Source organism: Setaria italica, chromosome IX, assembly GCF_000263155.2.
Source record: "Setaria italica strain Yugu1 chromosome IX, Setaria_italica_v2.0, whole genome shotgun sequence".
In the NCBI taxonomy this organism is placed as follows: Eukaryota; Viridiplantae; Streptophyta; class Magnoliopsida; order Poales; family Poaceae; genus Setaria; species Setaria italica.
Genome location: NC_028458.1, coordinates 14,807,947 through 14,822,824, shown reverse-complemented (window position 1 = coordinate 14,822,824; position 14,878 = coordinate 14,807,947). Strand labels below are relative to the sequence as shown.

Here is a 14,878-nt window from a genome sequence, read left to right as displayed (position 1 = left end):
TAACAAATTAACAATGTGGATATCTGGTTTTGTTTCAATCTTCCCCTATAGATTAGAAAACAGTTTTCCTGTTTTAAATATAAATTCATTTAAATTTCGAAAATACTTAGCAGCAGCAATTTTGCTTCAAGAAGAAGTACACTTTAGCAAAAAAGGGAAATGATTCTTTCCTTTCTTATCCTTTAATTTGAAGAAGTCCGAGTTACTGGACTGTGCCTTTTTCGGAACCATGGCCTCTCATAGTTGGGCCATTTTCCAATCGTGCCCACTGCCCAGGAGGATTTGTCCAGCTTCTTCTAAAAAACTTTGCCTGTTTTTTCCCCCCTTGTCATAGTTGATCTTGACCGATGAAGCTCCGATTAATGATAATTTTAAAATATATAATTATATAGCATGGAAGTATGATTAGATCAAAAGTAGGCTACCAAGAACCAACATTCTATATTTGTTTAAATATTAAATGGTCAAAATTCGACATGTTGACTTATTATCATATAAAGTATAAACGGAAATGGAGCTAATTAAGTACATTATGCGCAGTCTAGATTTACGATTTGTGAGTGATCTTAATTCAATTTATTTTCTGTTTTTCCTCGACCCTTCTTCAAGTCTCGGCACAAATTTGAACTGCAGGTCTGCAACGACGTGTCAAGCAAGGCTTCGTTTAAGTAGGCTGCTAGGCTAAATTCGAGACTTGTAAGTAGTGATGGCTATGGCAGACGGATACACGAGGAGCGATAGCGACTGCGTCCATCTAACGAAGGCCATGAACATGAACAGCTTGAGTAAATTTAGGGCTTCTTTGGCAGGACTCCGGCTCTAGCTCCGTGCGTTTACCGAAGCACGGAGGAGCCGCAGCCGCACCAAACGGCATCAATCGCGGAGCCATTTTTTTGGCATATTTGGAAGGAGCCGGAGCCGTTTTAGAGTTTTAGACCTGCATGGTGGAGCCTAAAAAAGTGGCTCCGCGGCTTCGGCTCCGGCTCCGGCTCCGGCTCCGCACGAGGAGCCCCTGCCAAAGGAGCCCTTATTAGAACTGAAACTTTTTTTTACAATTGTACATCCTCTACATAAAACGAATGCAACTCTCAGCTGATCTGCTTTTCACTCTTCTGCAATGGATGCTTCTCAATCAAACGATGAATACGACGGAATCATCCCATCTCATCAAAAGCATAAACAAAAGAATCAATCACAAACCATGGCTGCACGGCGTTTAATTTCCTCGCCGAGCACACGATTGGATTCGAACAGACTTGCAGACCAACAAACAAACTCGCGCGCGTAACAAGAGAAAAGAATTCTAACCACCTCCATCACAAAAGCGTCAATGGCGAATCGTCGGCGCCCCGCCGTTGGCCAATGCCGCCTCGCCGTCCGGTTCCCTGAGTATCCTCTCCACCGCGGTGGGCCGCACCAGCGGCTCTGTCAGCGCAGGCAGCTCCTCGAGCGCGTCGACGGCCGGCACGCGCTCGAAGTACACCTGGCAGTTGTCGTTCTCCGCGGCGGCCAGCTCGGCCTCCACCTCCTTCCGGAGCCGCGCCGCCGCGTCCCGCACGGGCACCAGCGCCGCCGCGGTGGACGACGACGACGACGCCTTCTTACCTAGCGGGCCCGTCTTGCCGCCGCCGGCGTCTAGAACCGACACCGCGTGCCGGAGCCGCGCCACCGCCTCGCCGACGAAACCGGCGCCCTGCTCGCGCAGCGCCCGCGCGCGCTGGAGGCTGGACTCGGCGTCGAAGTAGGCGGCCTTGGCCTGCACGTGCAACGCCCACGACTTGTTGATCGGCTGCTGCTGGAGGCTGCCCAGCTTGACGAACACTTCGTTGTAGTCATGGCTGACCTGCAAAACGCGGGGAGAGAAAATTGTTATGAAGACCATTTGGCAATTACTAGCTTTTTTTTCTTCAAAAAATATTTTGATCAGGACATAGACCAAGCTGCTCATATTGGCAGCTAACTTCACTTGCAACAGAGAATACAAATCTCCTTGTCATTGCCGTGTTTTTAGTAAACGTGAAGTTTTTTTAATTTATTAAACCCCATTAAATCATGATTTAAATTTGAACAGTAGAGATATTTTCTCTTGCCCTATAATAGCAAGGCAGTTTGCACGAGTACGCACCTGCCGGGCAATCTTGGAGCACAACGCCGGCGGCTTCCCGCCGGCGACGGCGAGCTCGAAGTAGCACTCGAGCGCCTGCGCGAGCATGAGGCGCTCGAACGCGGCGAGGCAGGCCTGGTCGCCGACGTGGCACATCTGGTCGCCCGCGTCGTGCGCGCGCGCGCCCGCCGCCGCCCTCAGCGCGCCCGCCGCGTCGCAGAGCGCGCCGCACGCGCGCCGTATCCCGTCGGCGCCGCGCCTGTTCTCAGCCGCCGCGGCGCGGGCCAGCTCCGCGGCCAGCGCGAAGAGCGCCACCGCCCACTCCGTCACCAGCGACGTGTGCCCCTGGCCCTGGCCCTGCGCCGCCGCCGCCAACGACGACAACGAGGACTCGGCCTTGGCCTTCTTCTTGTCGCTCTCGTCCCCGGCGTCGCGCCACGCGAAGCTGAGCTTCTGCTGGCTGGGCCCGGCCATCATCTTCGACGCGTAGACGACGCGGAGGTACGCGCGGAGCGCGGCGGCGGCCTCCGCGGCGCTGGCCCTGGCGCTCTCCGAGGCGAGCACGACGTGCGCGCGGGCGTGCATCAGGACGGCGAGGTCCGCGTCCCTCTCGGCCGCCGAGGTGTCCCCCGCGAAGCGCAGCGCCTTCTTGCCGGGGAAGGACAGCATCGGCATCGGCGCCGGCGGGGACGCCGCCGCCGGCGCCTTGGCGCGTCGGAACAGCGAGTGCATGGCGTACGTGGCCACGCGTGTCGCGGGAGCTGCACGTCCGTGGCGACAAGTTCGGCGGCGGTTGCGACTATGCTTCTAGATGATCGAGAGGGAGGATTGATAAAGGAAGGACGAAGGAAAGGAGTTGGGTTAAGCTTGCGACTCGGAAGTGGATTAAGATGCTAAGCACGAGACGGAGGCGGATTAAGGTTAAGGAGAGCAAGATGAGTCCGGAAACGAGACAGTATCATCAGGCCGTCGGCGTCATGGCGACGGCGGAAGGCGGGCTTGGGCCCACACGGTTCGGCTTGGCGTGTATGGCCGCTTCGTGCAATGTCAACTGCGTTGGCCCATCAGAATTTTGCTGCCACATTTTATAGAATGAGTACACAAATAATTTTACGGGATGGTTTAATTTTGAAATAGCAAGAAACAAGACACTTTAATTACCATATATACAGGCATCCTGTTCAGCATTGCTAGTTTTCATACTCTGCGACGAATAGTCAGGGTGAATTTCCGTGGAAAGCACTTGGCAGTTCACTCAGAGCACAGATCCTCCAGCAAGAACAATCGAACGAACAGACACAAATACTAGCTACGAGTATATTCCAGGAAATGATGGACAAAACGACTGAAGATTTCTAGGGAAATAAAACAAAACTTTTTTTCACTTGCAAAATGTTATCCTCAACCGGAAGCATATCACAACATATTTGCCGGGTCCTATGTAGCATAACTAATGCTTGGCCTTCTTCTTGGGATGCACCTTCCTTTTCGTTTTAGAGGATGCCTTGTTCGACAACGGTTGGCGCTTGTTCCTCTTCTTCAACTTCGCCTTCTTTTGTTTCTTATACTCACTGTCAGGGTCTACGAAGTCTTCATCACTGTCATCTTCCACCGGAACGGAGACATCCTCGTCCGATTCCTGGTTGTTACCATCCTCATCATCTGAGCTCAGGACTAAATCCTCAACCCGATCCTCCTCAGTAGCAACATCATCATGCTCCCGGGGTCGCTTCTTGTTCTTTTCTTTTGCAGTTCTGCACACCAAACAAAAGGTTTAATGTGTTTTCCACGCCAAGTAATGGAAAAAGGAAAGTGCACCGCGGAAAGCAGAACATACTTGGGCTTCTTCTTTTCAGTCAGCAAGTTCTTACTGAAAGCCATGGTGCCTTCATCGTCTTCCTGCTCATCCTGTTGCTTCTGTGCTTCAGTTAACCTCAGTGAGAAGGTTGACGACTCCGCCCCCACAATGACACTGGTTGGGAAGGAGTTGTTAGTGAACCCAATGGCATTAATCAGTATGCAGTTCTGTACTTACAAAATGATCGTGATGCATATGTTCTTGTGGTTCGTACAGACTACTAAAATGTACTATGTACTACCAGATAATATGAAGGAACTAACACGTGAACTTAGCTAAACACGGATGAAACCAACCTGGTCTCGTCCAGAGCATCCATCCTGTCCTGTGCTCTCTGGTGTAGAGTAGCAACATATTTTGAGAGAGGGCTGCTACGCTCTTCTTTTTCAGTCTGTTGGGAAATGAACATTACAAGTTCACGAAATGACACAAGAATGGTAGTAAAAATAAACAATGCGCAAAAAGCAAAGCCATCAAGTCAGTAGAAGGATTCATACCTGTAGAAATGACTCCACAACTGGATCATTGGGTGAAAATGCAACCCCAGCACGTTTTGACTTCATGAACTCAACATTGGCCTCTATCTGAAATCAGAGATGATAAGCTATGTGCGCATGGATCAGATACCATAATTCTAAGTCTTCTGCACATGCTTGGCAAACCTGATGGATAAGATCCTTCATCTCCTTCCTAAATCTGTCAGCTTTAATGGTTTTGCAAAAGCTTCGGAGCCGAACAAGTGGAATAAAGGACATCTCAAAGAAGGCGATGGAGTAGCTCCATTGGGCCAAATGTTTAGCTAGCTCATCGACCACAGAATAAATGCATGCTTCCTGAAAGGCACGTGTCTTTACTGTTTTCTTATCCACCTGCGTGAGAAGAGAACCGTTACAAGCCTCTTCAAAAGGCATGTTTCGTAATAAAACATTATATTGCAAGAAAGCACACCTGTTTAACACTTAACAGATTCACTGCTTTGCCTACGCCTCCATCTGGACGTCCTCTGAGTTCTTTCATTTCAAGCATATCAAGCAGAAGGGAGGACACTGGAATGAAGGTACCCGTGGCTTCAGCAATGCAATTAAGCATCTTTACACATCTAAGGCGTACAGGGAAGTAACGTGCGCTAGGTACAAGGCATGCCACGCCGTAAATTATTTGGGTCAATGGATAAGCCAGAGGTCGGAATTCTTCCTCAGAACTACATCCACACACAACACTGGTCCAAAGCTCAAGGCAGAATATGTATTGCCACTCATAAACTTTTTGGTAAGATTTCTGCATAAGAACAAGGTTAACTCATCAGCAGCCAGCAATAGAATAACACTGCTTTAGTGTTGGACAACAAACAGTTTCTAATCATCACAGGGAGGGGGGGAGCATTTGGAGAAGTGAGATCATCTCAATAAAAGAGGTGTAAGAATAAGGGAATTACTCAAGATATTACGAATGAAACACGTATTAGAATGACTTGTACAATATCAGAAAAGGTACTCAAGGAGTGGAAATATGAATAGTACCTCCATTTGTTTTTTTGTCGATTTGCTACTTTCTTTCTGCCTTTTGTCCTTCACCGACTTTCAAAACAAAACAAGAGGCACATAACTCTCTGTCAGGTCATAGGTAAACAATGAAGTTCCAGTGCATAACAATGAGTTCAAGTGTTCAACAGCATATACCTTTGGCCCCTTTTCAGTAAGAGCTCCTCTTAAGATAACCGCCAGTTGACGGATGAAAACAAAAGCATGCTGATATGCACTTTGTGGATCCAGACTATACAATTCTCTGACACAATTTCCAAGGAATTGTATGTGTTGAAGTTTTGATCCACTGATGGATTTGGACAATTTGCAGTTTACCAAATAAGCCTTGTAGATACCCTTGAGGCATGTGTCAAGGCAATCTGAACCTAATTGAATGCACAAGTCTCGAAGGAACATAATAGAAACAAGAGGCATTGCACCTCGTCCTCTAGCCCAGGTATGAAGCAGAGCCTATAATTGGAGCAGGCAAAAGAAGTAAATGACAAACTTTGTATATGGACACCAGAGGCAATGCCGAAAGCAACTGCATATGCAGAACAGAAACACAAGCTACGCACCTTAACATACTTCCTCAGGAGCGATGGAAAAGCAGCCAGAAAAACAGCAGATGCTCTGACACGGTGTATAGTAAATGCTATCATTTGCTCATCAGTCATCTCTGTTATCATATGAAGCGCATTGGCAAGATAGATCCTCATAAGATTGCCATGCCGCTTCCATGTCTTACTCAGCATCAGCTCACTGATTGTCTCTTTCTTCCCTCCAGAGCTTGGGGCACCAAGTAATTTACGGAGGACTCTATCCATGTGTTTCAAAACAAAGTGCATTACTTTATCAAGTACACTACCAGACATGACACTGAACTTTGGAGCTGAATTATCCCCTTGGTCTTCACCATAATGGCAGGCTTGCCGAAAAGCTTGAAGAATAGAACGGATAGAACCTATCTTGTCATTCTCTACTCCAGCGCACCAGGAATCAACCCTTTCCATTGTAATAGGTTTCGCACTTTGCTTTGGTTCGTCTTTAGAGACAGGTTCCTCATCATCAGAAATCCCAGTTTCCTGCTCATCCAAAGGTAATATTCAACAATGAGTCCATTCTCATGCTTCTATTATAGAAAATTTCAAAAAGGGATCAGCTTACCTTGATTTCATCATCATCATCAAATTCCAACAAGCCTTTATCATTCTCTTCTAAATATTTGTAGAACTCAGGATCCTACAACAAAGAAGTACAGAAGTCTCATAAACAACCAACAATGATATGGTGGCATGCATAAAAGAAAGGAAAAACTAGGAAGGGGAGAAATGATCCATTCAAAGAACAAAACTGAGCACCTAGTTGTGTGACTCAGGTTAAACTGTGCAACCACAGTTCATGTAGTTCAGGATTTAAGCAACCAAATATCAAGAAGGCCACTGCCCACAATACTAGCCAAAAACTATCTACCACGAAGAATATTTTTCGCATATAATCAATCAAAGTAACTTAAGCAACTGAGAAACTGGAAAGTTATACCGGAGAATAAGAGTGACAAAATGCTATCACAATGCCATCATCCACATTCAATTAATGGGGCAGGCCAAGTTTGTCTTTTTTTTTCTCAAACACACAGGAGAGCTGTGTCATTGTATTAGAGAAAGCATCAGAAATACCAGTCATTTAGAAAGCCCCTAGAGGCAAAGCAAAATGGAAGAACGAAGAAGAAACAAAGAAGAGAAGAAAAAAAGCTCACATACAACCAACAGAGAGGGTAGAAGTGTAACTTAAGAATTACTTATTGGAGAATGGATGTGCTTAAATCTAATGAAACTGCAGTGTAGGTAAAAACAGTGATTATGAGGCATTCCTTACTGAAAGTTGCAGCATAGCTACCTCTACAGGGGGGAAAAAAGAGAACAAAACAAGCATAGAAAATACATTATTGTTAACTCATTTATGGTACCAACATAAAACAGCTAAACATCAGCCGTTGTTAATTTGTTATATGCACCTCTGGAGGAATATACTATTAATACTAGTTTGCTACCACAATGTCAGTTTTTATCCTTCTCTGCAAAACCAAGTATCAGCCTTTTTCTGTAACAACTCAGCATATTGCAGTCCAATAATCCATTTCTGAATCAATAAACAACTATCCATACGGTTGACCACGCAATTTCAACATGGATGCATACAATAGAGCCAATAATCGCCAGCTACTAGGCCAAAACCACCCGGTCTTGTGAAGCCTTTAACAGCATCCAAAGAACAAACAGCACAAAGGCACAATCTAGCCTACACTCACATATCAACGCAACCAGTAAACCTTGAAAAGACATAAGCTTAGTGAGCACAACCAGTAACGATCAACCATCCCTTTAAGCTGCTAGAAATTGTTGTTTAACAACTAGTAACAATGGATACACAGTTTAGTTTCGGAGGAAAACACAGAGCAGATATCGGAGGGGACGGGATCAAAACCTTTTCCGACAGCCGCTTGAGCTCTTCCACGTGCTGCTCATCCTCCTCATCCGTCACATCCTCCATCTCGTCCTCATCCTCATCGTTGTCCGAGACGGGCAAGTCCACTAAACCCCCACCAAAACCACACCGAAACAATGGCCAAACCGATCAAACAGCTGGACAAATCGGATGGAAGAGTAGAAATTGGAGTACCGAATTTAGGTTGGGGTGGGGTGGGGGACTCACCGTAGTCGTCGGAGTCCGACATGGTGAGCGGCGGCGGCGCCGCCGGGCGTCTATGCCCTAGTGGAGGCGGGAGCAGGGCAGCTGTGACTTCTGAGAGAGCGAGGGGCGAGAGGGCCGCCGAGGGTTGTCAGCGTATTTGTGGGCTATGAAAAGCTTTCCATGTAGTTTTCCCGGGCCGAATTGATCGTGGATCTATGGGCCCTAAACTTAGCGCACAACTGGGCCTAGTTTCGCTAGTTGGCACGAGGCCCGCAAAAAGGAGAATCCAACCAAACCCTACTCGCCTTCGCAAAATATCCGTGCAGCTTTTGAGCTTTGGTTGGGTTTTTTTTCCTTCCGAAAAGATAACACTAGCCTTTAGAAAATTTGTTTAACTTTTGAGCTAAATTCAGCTTTCTATATAAACGCACATTTTCCGAATCTACAGCTTTAAAGCTACAAGATTTGACTTTTCACGCTGAGAAGCTCAAACAAATAGACTTAAGGGGATGTTTAGTTCTTTAGAACCTTCTAAAATTCCTATCACATCGAATGTTTAGATACTAATTAAGAGTATTAAATATAGATTAATTGCAAAACCAATTACACAGATGGAGGATAATTTGCGAGACGAATCTATTAAGCCTAATTACTCCATGATTTGATAATGTGATGCTACAATAAATATGTGCTAATGATAGATTAATTAGGTTTAATAGATTCGTCTCGCGAATTAGCCTCCGTATGTGTAATTAGTTTTATAAGTAGCTTATGTTTAGTCCTGCTAATTAGCCTCCAAATATTCGATGTGATATGAATTTTAGTCCGGACTAAAGATCCAAACACCCCTTAGAGCCGGTGACGAAGAGGCAGGGGCCGTGCCCTGTCGCGTCGGTGCTGATCGGCGACGACAACCTACTAGCCGAGATCCTCCTCCGCCTCGACTCCCCGACCTGGCTCGTGCACGCTGCTGTCGTCTCCACCCGCTGGCTCCGGCGCGCCTCCGACCCCGTCTTCCTCCGCAGCTTCCCCGCGCGCCGCCCGCTCCGCATCCTCGCCCTCTGCCTCTCCTCGAATCACCGTATCCAACTACCTCAGCCCCTCGAATTCACTGCCGCTGCCCGCGCTACCCTGGGCCGCTCTGTGGTCCTTGACTGCCGCAACGGCCGCCTGCTCGTCGACTCGTCGAGGTCGACGATGGCGACCCTACCACGTTCAACACCTACGCCGTGAGGAGCTTGCTGCACCTGGCGCTGCCAATGCCGCTTTCTTCGGCTCCTTGAGGTTTTTTTTGAAAAATGCAGGCTCGGCAGAGATTGGCAGACTTGTATTAATTAATAGAGAAGAGAGTTATAGGCTTAGGCCAAAAACAATATACAGAGACTGTACAGAGACGCTCGAAAGAATGCAATTACTCCTCAAGCGGGCAGATATTACCCAGATGCTTTGCACCTGCTAGAATCCAACATCGTACTTCGTCTTTGATTTTGCACAGTAGCTGGTCCAAACTTTTAAACTTTTGCTGGAAAACTCGTTCGTTCCTTCCAAATCTCCCATGACACAAGAATGATGAGGGATCTGAACCCCTTCTGTGCATGCCTGGCATAGAACCTAGTTGCGTCCACCATTCGCTGACGGACAAAAAGGCTGACCAGTCCCCCCTGGATGGTATGTGCGTGGCCGTCCAGTCGAAAATTTTATCCCAAAGTCAAGTCATGTAGCGGCATTTTGTTAGCAGGTGTAGTAACGTTCATCGTGTATGGCAGAGCATGCATATCTTTTGGTTGGGCCATCCTCTTGTGATTAGTCGATCTGCTGTTCATAAACGGTTTTGGAAAGCTAGCCAGGAGAAGAATTTGCACTTTGAGGGTGCCCACGTCTTCCAGATGAGTCGTTCCATATCGGACGGTGTTGAATTTTGGAATTGAGCCTCGTATGCCGATGTCGTCGTGTACTCACCATATCGGGTAAGATTCCATACAATGAAGTCTGGCGTGCCCGGGTTCAATTGGACCGTTCTCGTTCGGTCCCAGAGGATGGCGAATTCTGCAAGCTGCGTTGCTGACGATAGATTGGCCACGTTTATGTTAGAAATCCACTTCAGTAAGGTATATTTAACTGTCCGATTGTTCTTTCTTGAGATGAAATACATAGATGGGGCAATGTATTTCGGCGCCTCTCCCTGAAGCCACGCCGATTACCAGAATTTGGCCTTCTCCCCATCTCCAAGCGCGACAGTCGTTACACAACGGCGACGACACTTCCTGCGTATGCTTCGACTTGACATACAACAGTGTGGAGTTGTGCATCGAGTTCTCGGTCCTGCGATCTGGTGTCTGGGGCGTCCAGCATTGCCCAGTGAAAGAGCTCCGGCAGGATCTTCTGGACACACTTGGAGCTCAAAGGTTGCTCTTGGGCAGCAAGTTCTATATGATGACCACCCTGGGGGTACGTTCTTGGGTTGGACTTGGCCACTGCAAGCTTCTTTACCGTCCAGCTCCCAGACGAAGTTCGGAACAGCAGAACTCTCAAGTTTTCACGTGGACAGCAATCTGGGCTCTACCTTGTTGATGCAAATGGTTTCCAGCTTCGCGTCTGGCATGGCGATGGTGTGGGGCAGTGGGTCTTGGTAGATACAATCTCTGTGCATGAGGCATGTGGCCATCTTAATGTGCAGAGATGGGAACCCCAGACAATAGTCGAAGTGCTCCTGTCGAAATTGTTCTGGTTGCGGACAATGCTGAGTTTGTCATCTTTGATATTGTGACCAGTGAAATTGTCTGCTGTATGCAACTGGGGAACAGGGTTGTGGAAAAGGTGGTTCAGGGGGTTTTGCTGCACAATGTATTTCTTCGTCCAATTACCATGGTTTGGCCCCCCATCTTCCCAGTTCTTGACAAAACAAGTCAAGAACAGTGATCCTTAACATATAACTTCAGAGCTCCCTTATTCTGGACAACTGGATTGTGATAGAGTAGTTTTATTTAATGTGTTTGTCACGGTGGAGAAACAGTGAATGTACTATGTTGGATGGGTTTAGCACTTCAGCTTTTGATCTCTATCTTGCACGCATTAATCTATATATGGACATATGGTATGGATATGTCTCTTCTTTCAGTTATCATCTTGATCTATCAAGGAACTACTAACTAGGGAGGGTACCAATCAGATTTGTGGAATGTTTTTATGGACAGTTAAAATACTAAATAGAAAGAATTGTTTTGTGAAGTTGATTCATGTTTTGATGTGAATCTCATTTATCTACAGATACTGATGATCCGTCTTAAGCTCTTAGCAGGAATGCATGAAGTTCAAAGGTGGTACCCGGCCAACTAGGCGAGCGAGTTATGGACGCGATTTATGGGCCGAAAAACTAACTGGACGTATTTTGGCCTACTGAGGCCCAAATCACGCCGGCGTCCCTTCCCCATTTCCCTGCCGCCCTGCCGGTGTCCGGCGAATCAGACCCAACGCGGAGGCCGCAGCCAAGAAACTTTGTTCTTCCCGTTACCATGTTTAGGCCTCCCATCTTCCCAGTTCTTGACAAAGCGAGTCAAGAATAGTTATCCTGATCCTTACAGATATGGCGCATGTACTTCTGAGCTCAGCTCAATTATCTCGTATTCTGAACTTCTGGTAGATTATGATAGAGTAGTTTTCCCATGTGTTCAATATGATGGAGAAACAATGAGTGTGCTTTAATGGGCTTGGCACTTTAGTTTTTGAGCTCTATTTGGTATTGTTAATCTATGGTCCCCTGTTTGTTTCATGTTTGTCATTTTTACTTATCACCTAAATATATCCAGTAATTTGGGAGGGCAGAATTCAGATTTGTGCAACATTTTTAAGGGAAAGTAATAAAATAAAATTCGATATCTTTTTTTTTTTGCCTCCTCATTGCATTGCATGCCCCTTCTATAATTTTGTAAATTGAGAAGCAGATAATATTGTTGCATACAATATGTCTAACTCACGTTGTTGAGATTGTGAATAATGCAGTCAGTGCTGTTGCAAATCCCCTAGGTTGCTACTTCAATGATTCCATCCAACTGGTGGGATTACCAAATTATAAACCGCTGATTCTTAGTTCGGCTCGGATCATGCCACAACAGCCTCTGCTGTTTGTCTCAACTGATGGTTTTCTAGCAGCATGGACATAGAAATCATCTTACTCATGACTAGAAATCAATTTCAGCTACAAGTTTGATAACAGATATCACGTAACCAGGAACATGATGAATAAAAACAATCTTTGGTTGGAAAATCGTATGGGGGTAAGAGAATTCACAACCATGATTCTGTTATTTTCTAGAGTCTAGACTACATGAACACAGAAAGAGTATTGGTTTGTGAAGCTGAAGCTGTTTCATTTTTTTGTTTGGAAACTCTTTGATCTATTGATTCATCTTGTCGAAACATAACTTGTTGCTTGTTCGAATTGATATTGGAATTACTATCTAGCAGAAGAAAGTCACGATATTCAAAAAAAGGTTGTCATCTAGGAATGACAAGTTCCCTGCCAAATTAAAAGTTTGATCTGGTCCCTCTAGGAGGTAAGAGCAGAGGCAGAGTTTTGGTTTTTGAAGCTGTTTCATTATTCAATGGGAACTCCTTTATCTATTGATTCAACTTGGCGAAACATAATTTGCTGCTGCTTGGAATTATAAAGCAGAAGGTTGTCATCTAGGAATGATTTATATCGGAAACATAATTTGCTACTGCTTGGAATTTCTCCCAAACTAAAATTTTAGTCAATGAAGCACAATGTGCTGATTAAGTTAAACTCACTAGGTGATGTAGCTACTTAGCCTAATTAGGGAGGCAGATGTGAGATAATCAGTGCCATAAGAAGAAAGCAGTGGTTTAGATTCATGTAAATTCACCCAGCGATTAAGCAGTAACTTTATGGGACGTGCACTACGTAGTTAAGCCTTCCCCAGTTGCCTGCTGAAGGGAGACGTTGAAGGCTATTGTTTGCCATTTCAGCACTTGGGAAGAGGAGCTTGTGAATAAGAAGGGTACAAACCTAAGTTTTTCTAACCTTTCCTTTTGCACAAAAAGTCGCATTATCCATGCTGTTTATATCTTTGCATGTTCAGCTTTGTCATGTAAACTGAAAAGGTTGTATTCAGAAGGCTTGCTGAATTATTAAAATATAAAATGACCCGTGGACAGCAATAATCAAGTAAGTGACAGCATCCAATCGTATAACGATATAGCAGTACAGCACCCATATATACGACTAGGGCAGAAAAGCTCGAGGCTTGTGAGCTGACTCGGCTCGTTCATAGGGTTGGCTCGGCTCAGCTCGGCTTGACCTTTAAACGAACCGAGCCAAGCCCTCAATTTCAGCTCGTTTTCTTAACGAGCCAGCTCGTGAACTGCTCGTGACATGTTCGATCAGCTCATTAGGCTCCATATAGATGAAAATATCAAAAATATTTTTCATCAATATAGTTATATTACTATCATTTAGTTAAAATAAATTTATTGTTCAACTTGTAAGTCAAATCTAGTACTAATTGAGTCTATTTCGAGTCTCCAAACATGTTTATTATCTTAATTTATTGACTTCTATTATTTATTTTCATAAGATCATCGTAAATTAAACTTTTAAATATTGTTAGTATATTTAAATTATCATATATTGGTAAATGAAGTTTTTGATCATAACATTAATGTTCAACAATGCTAAGCTCGTGAGTCAGATGAGCTGGCTCGAACTAGCCAAACTCGATTTTTAGCTCGTCAACCTTAACAAGCAGAACCGAACTAGCTCGTTATCAAACGAGCCAAAACGAGCCGAGCCTTAACGAGCCGAGCTGGCTCATCAGCCACCCCTATATATGACCATTTAAACTGGCTCATCAGCCACCCCTATATGTATGACCACAACAGCACAACCGGAACAGAGTACGCATTTTCCCTCTTTAAAAAACAGAAAATTTTGCAATGCACATGCACCTCGTTGTGACTAATAATTCCCAGTAGGCGTAGAAGTTACAGGATTCTTGGCTAGGGCCGGAGGTTATTCTGTTCTGTTGCTCAGCCGGAGCTCCAGCTTTTATGCTAATTGTGCTAATGACCTTTACTGTAATCTTGCTATCCTGAAACTCAGAACATTTGTAACCCTTTTAGATGCACAGTTAGACAACAAATTACAGCAATGGCAGTAGCAAATTCACGTGGAATGAATGCCGCAGCTATGTTGTACAGCATCAAGGGCTCAAGGCCATCCAAAATTCATCACATCATATTTGCATTCCCCACTTAGCTGCATATCCGAGGTACTTGGAGAAATCTGGTTTTGGGTGAGATCGAGCCGCTGGCTCGCTGCCAGCCGCATCAAGGGCCCTCTGCTCAAGATAACCATCCAGTCATATCACGAAATGCAAAAGAGCGACCACGCAAAGTTATAGCTCGGATTGACATTGATGATTTGTTACATGTTACAACGACATACCACGCCCACGTACGCATGAAACAATGCAACAGCGAACCAACGTCTCAACTGACCCATCAAAGATACAGTTCCCTCATCGAACAAACCTTTGCAGTGTCCAGCTCCGGCAGGACATTGCGATTGAAACAGGCTACGTTTAAGCTTTCTCCTGCCAGGTGCCTCCGAGCTCTGGTGAATGCAGAACTTCATGATCCTTGGCTCGGAGGCAATTCTGATTTGTTGCTCAGCCGGAGCTC

General features: G+C 45.6%; 1 protein-coding gene across 1 annotated transcript; it reads right to left on the bottom strand.

Annotated features, from left to right (window-relative positions):
- Nucleotides 1-3,251: 3,251 nt before the first annotated feature.
- Nucleotides 3,252-8,309, bottom strand: LOC101780390 (nucleolar complex protein 2 homolog). Its single transcript, XM_004982680.3, has 12 exons — nucleotides 8,201-8,309; nucleotides 7,973-8,079; nucleotides 6,653-6,727; nucleotides 6,064-6,570; nucleotides 5,642-5,956; nucleotides 5,483-5,539; nucleotides 4,911-5,240; nucleotides 4,625-4,831; nucleotides 4,460-4,546; nucleotides 4,259-4,353; nucleotides 3,942-4,076; nucleotides 3,252-3,858 (listed from the first exon to the last, which is right to left on the bottom strand). The coding sequence occupies exons 1-12, from the start codon at nucleotides 8,220-8,222 to the stop codon at nucleotides 3,555-3,557; spliced, it is 2,241 nt and encodes a 746-aa protein (XP_004982737.1). The 5' UTR covers nucleotides 8,223-8,309; the 3' UTR covers nucleotides 3,252-3,554.
- Nucleotides 8,310-14,878: the final 6,569 nt, after the last annotated feature.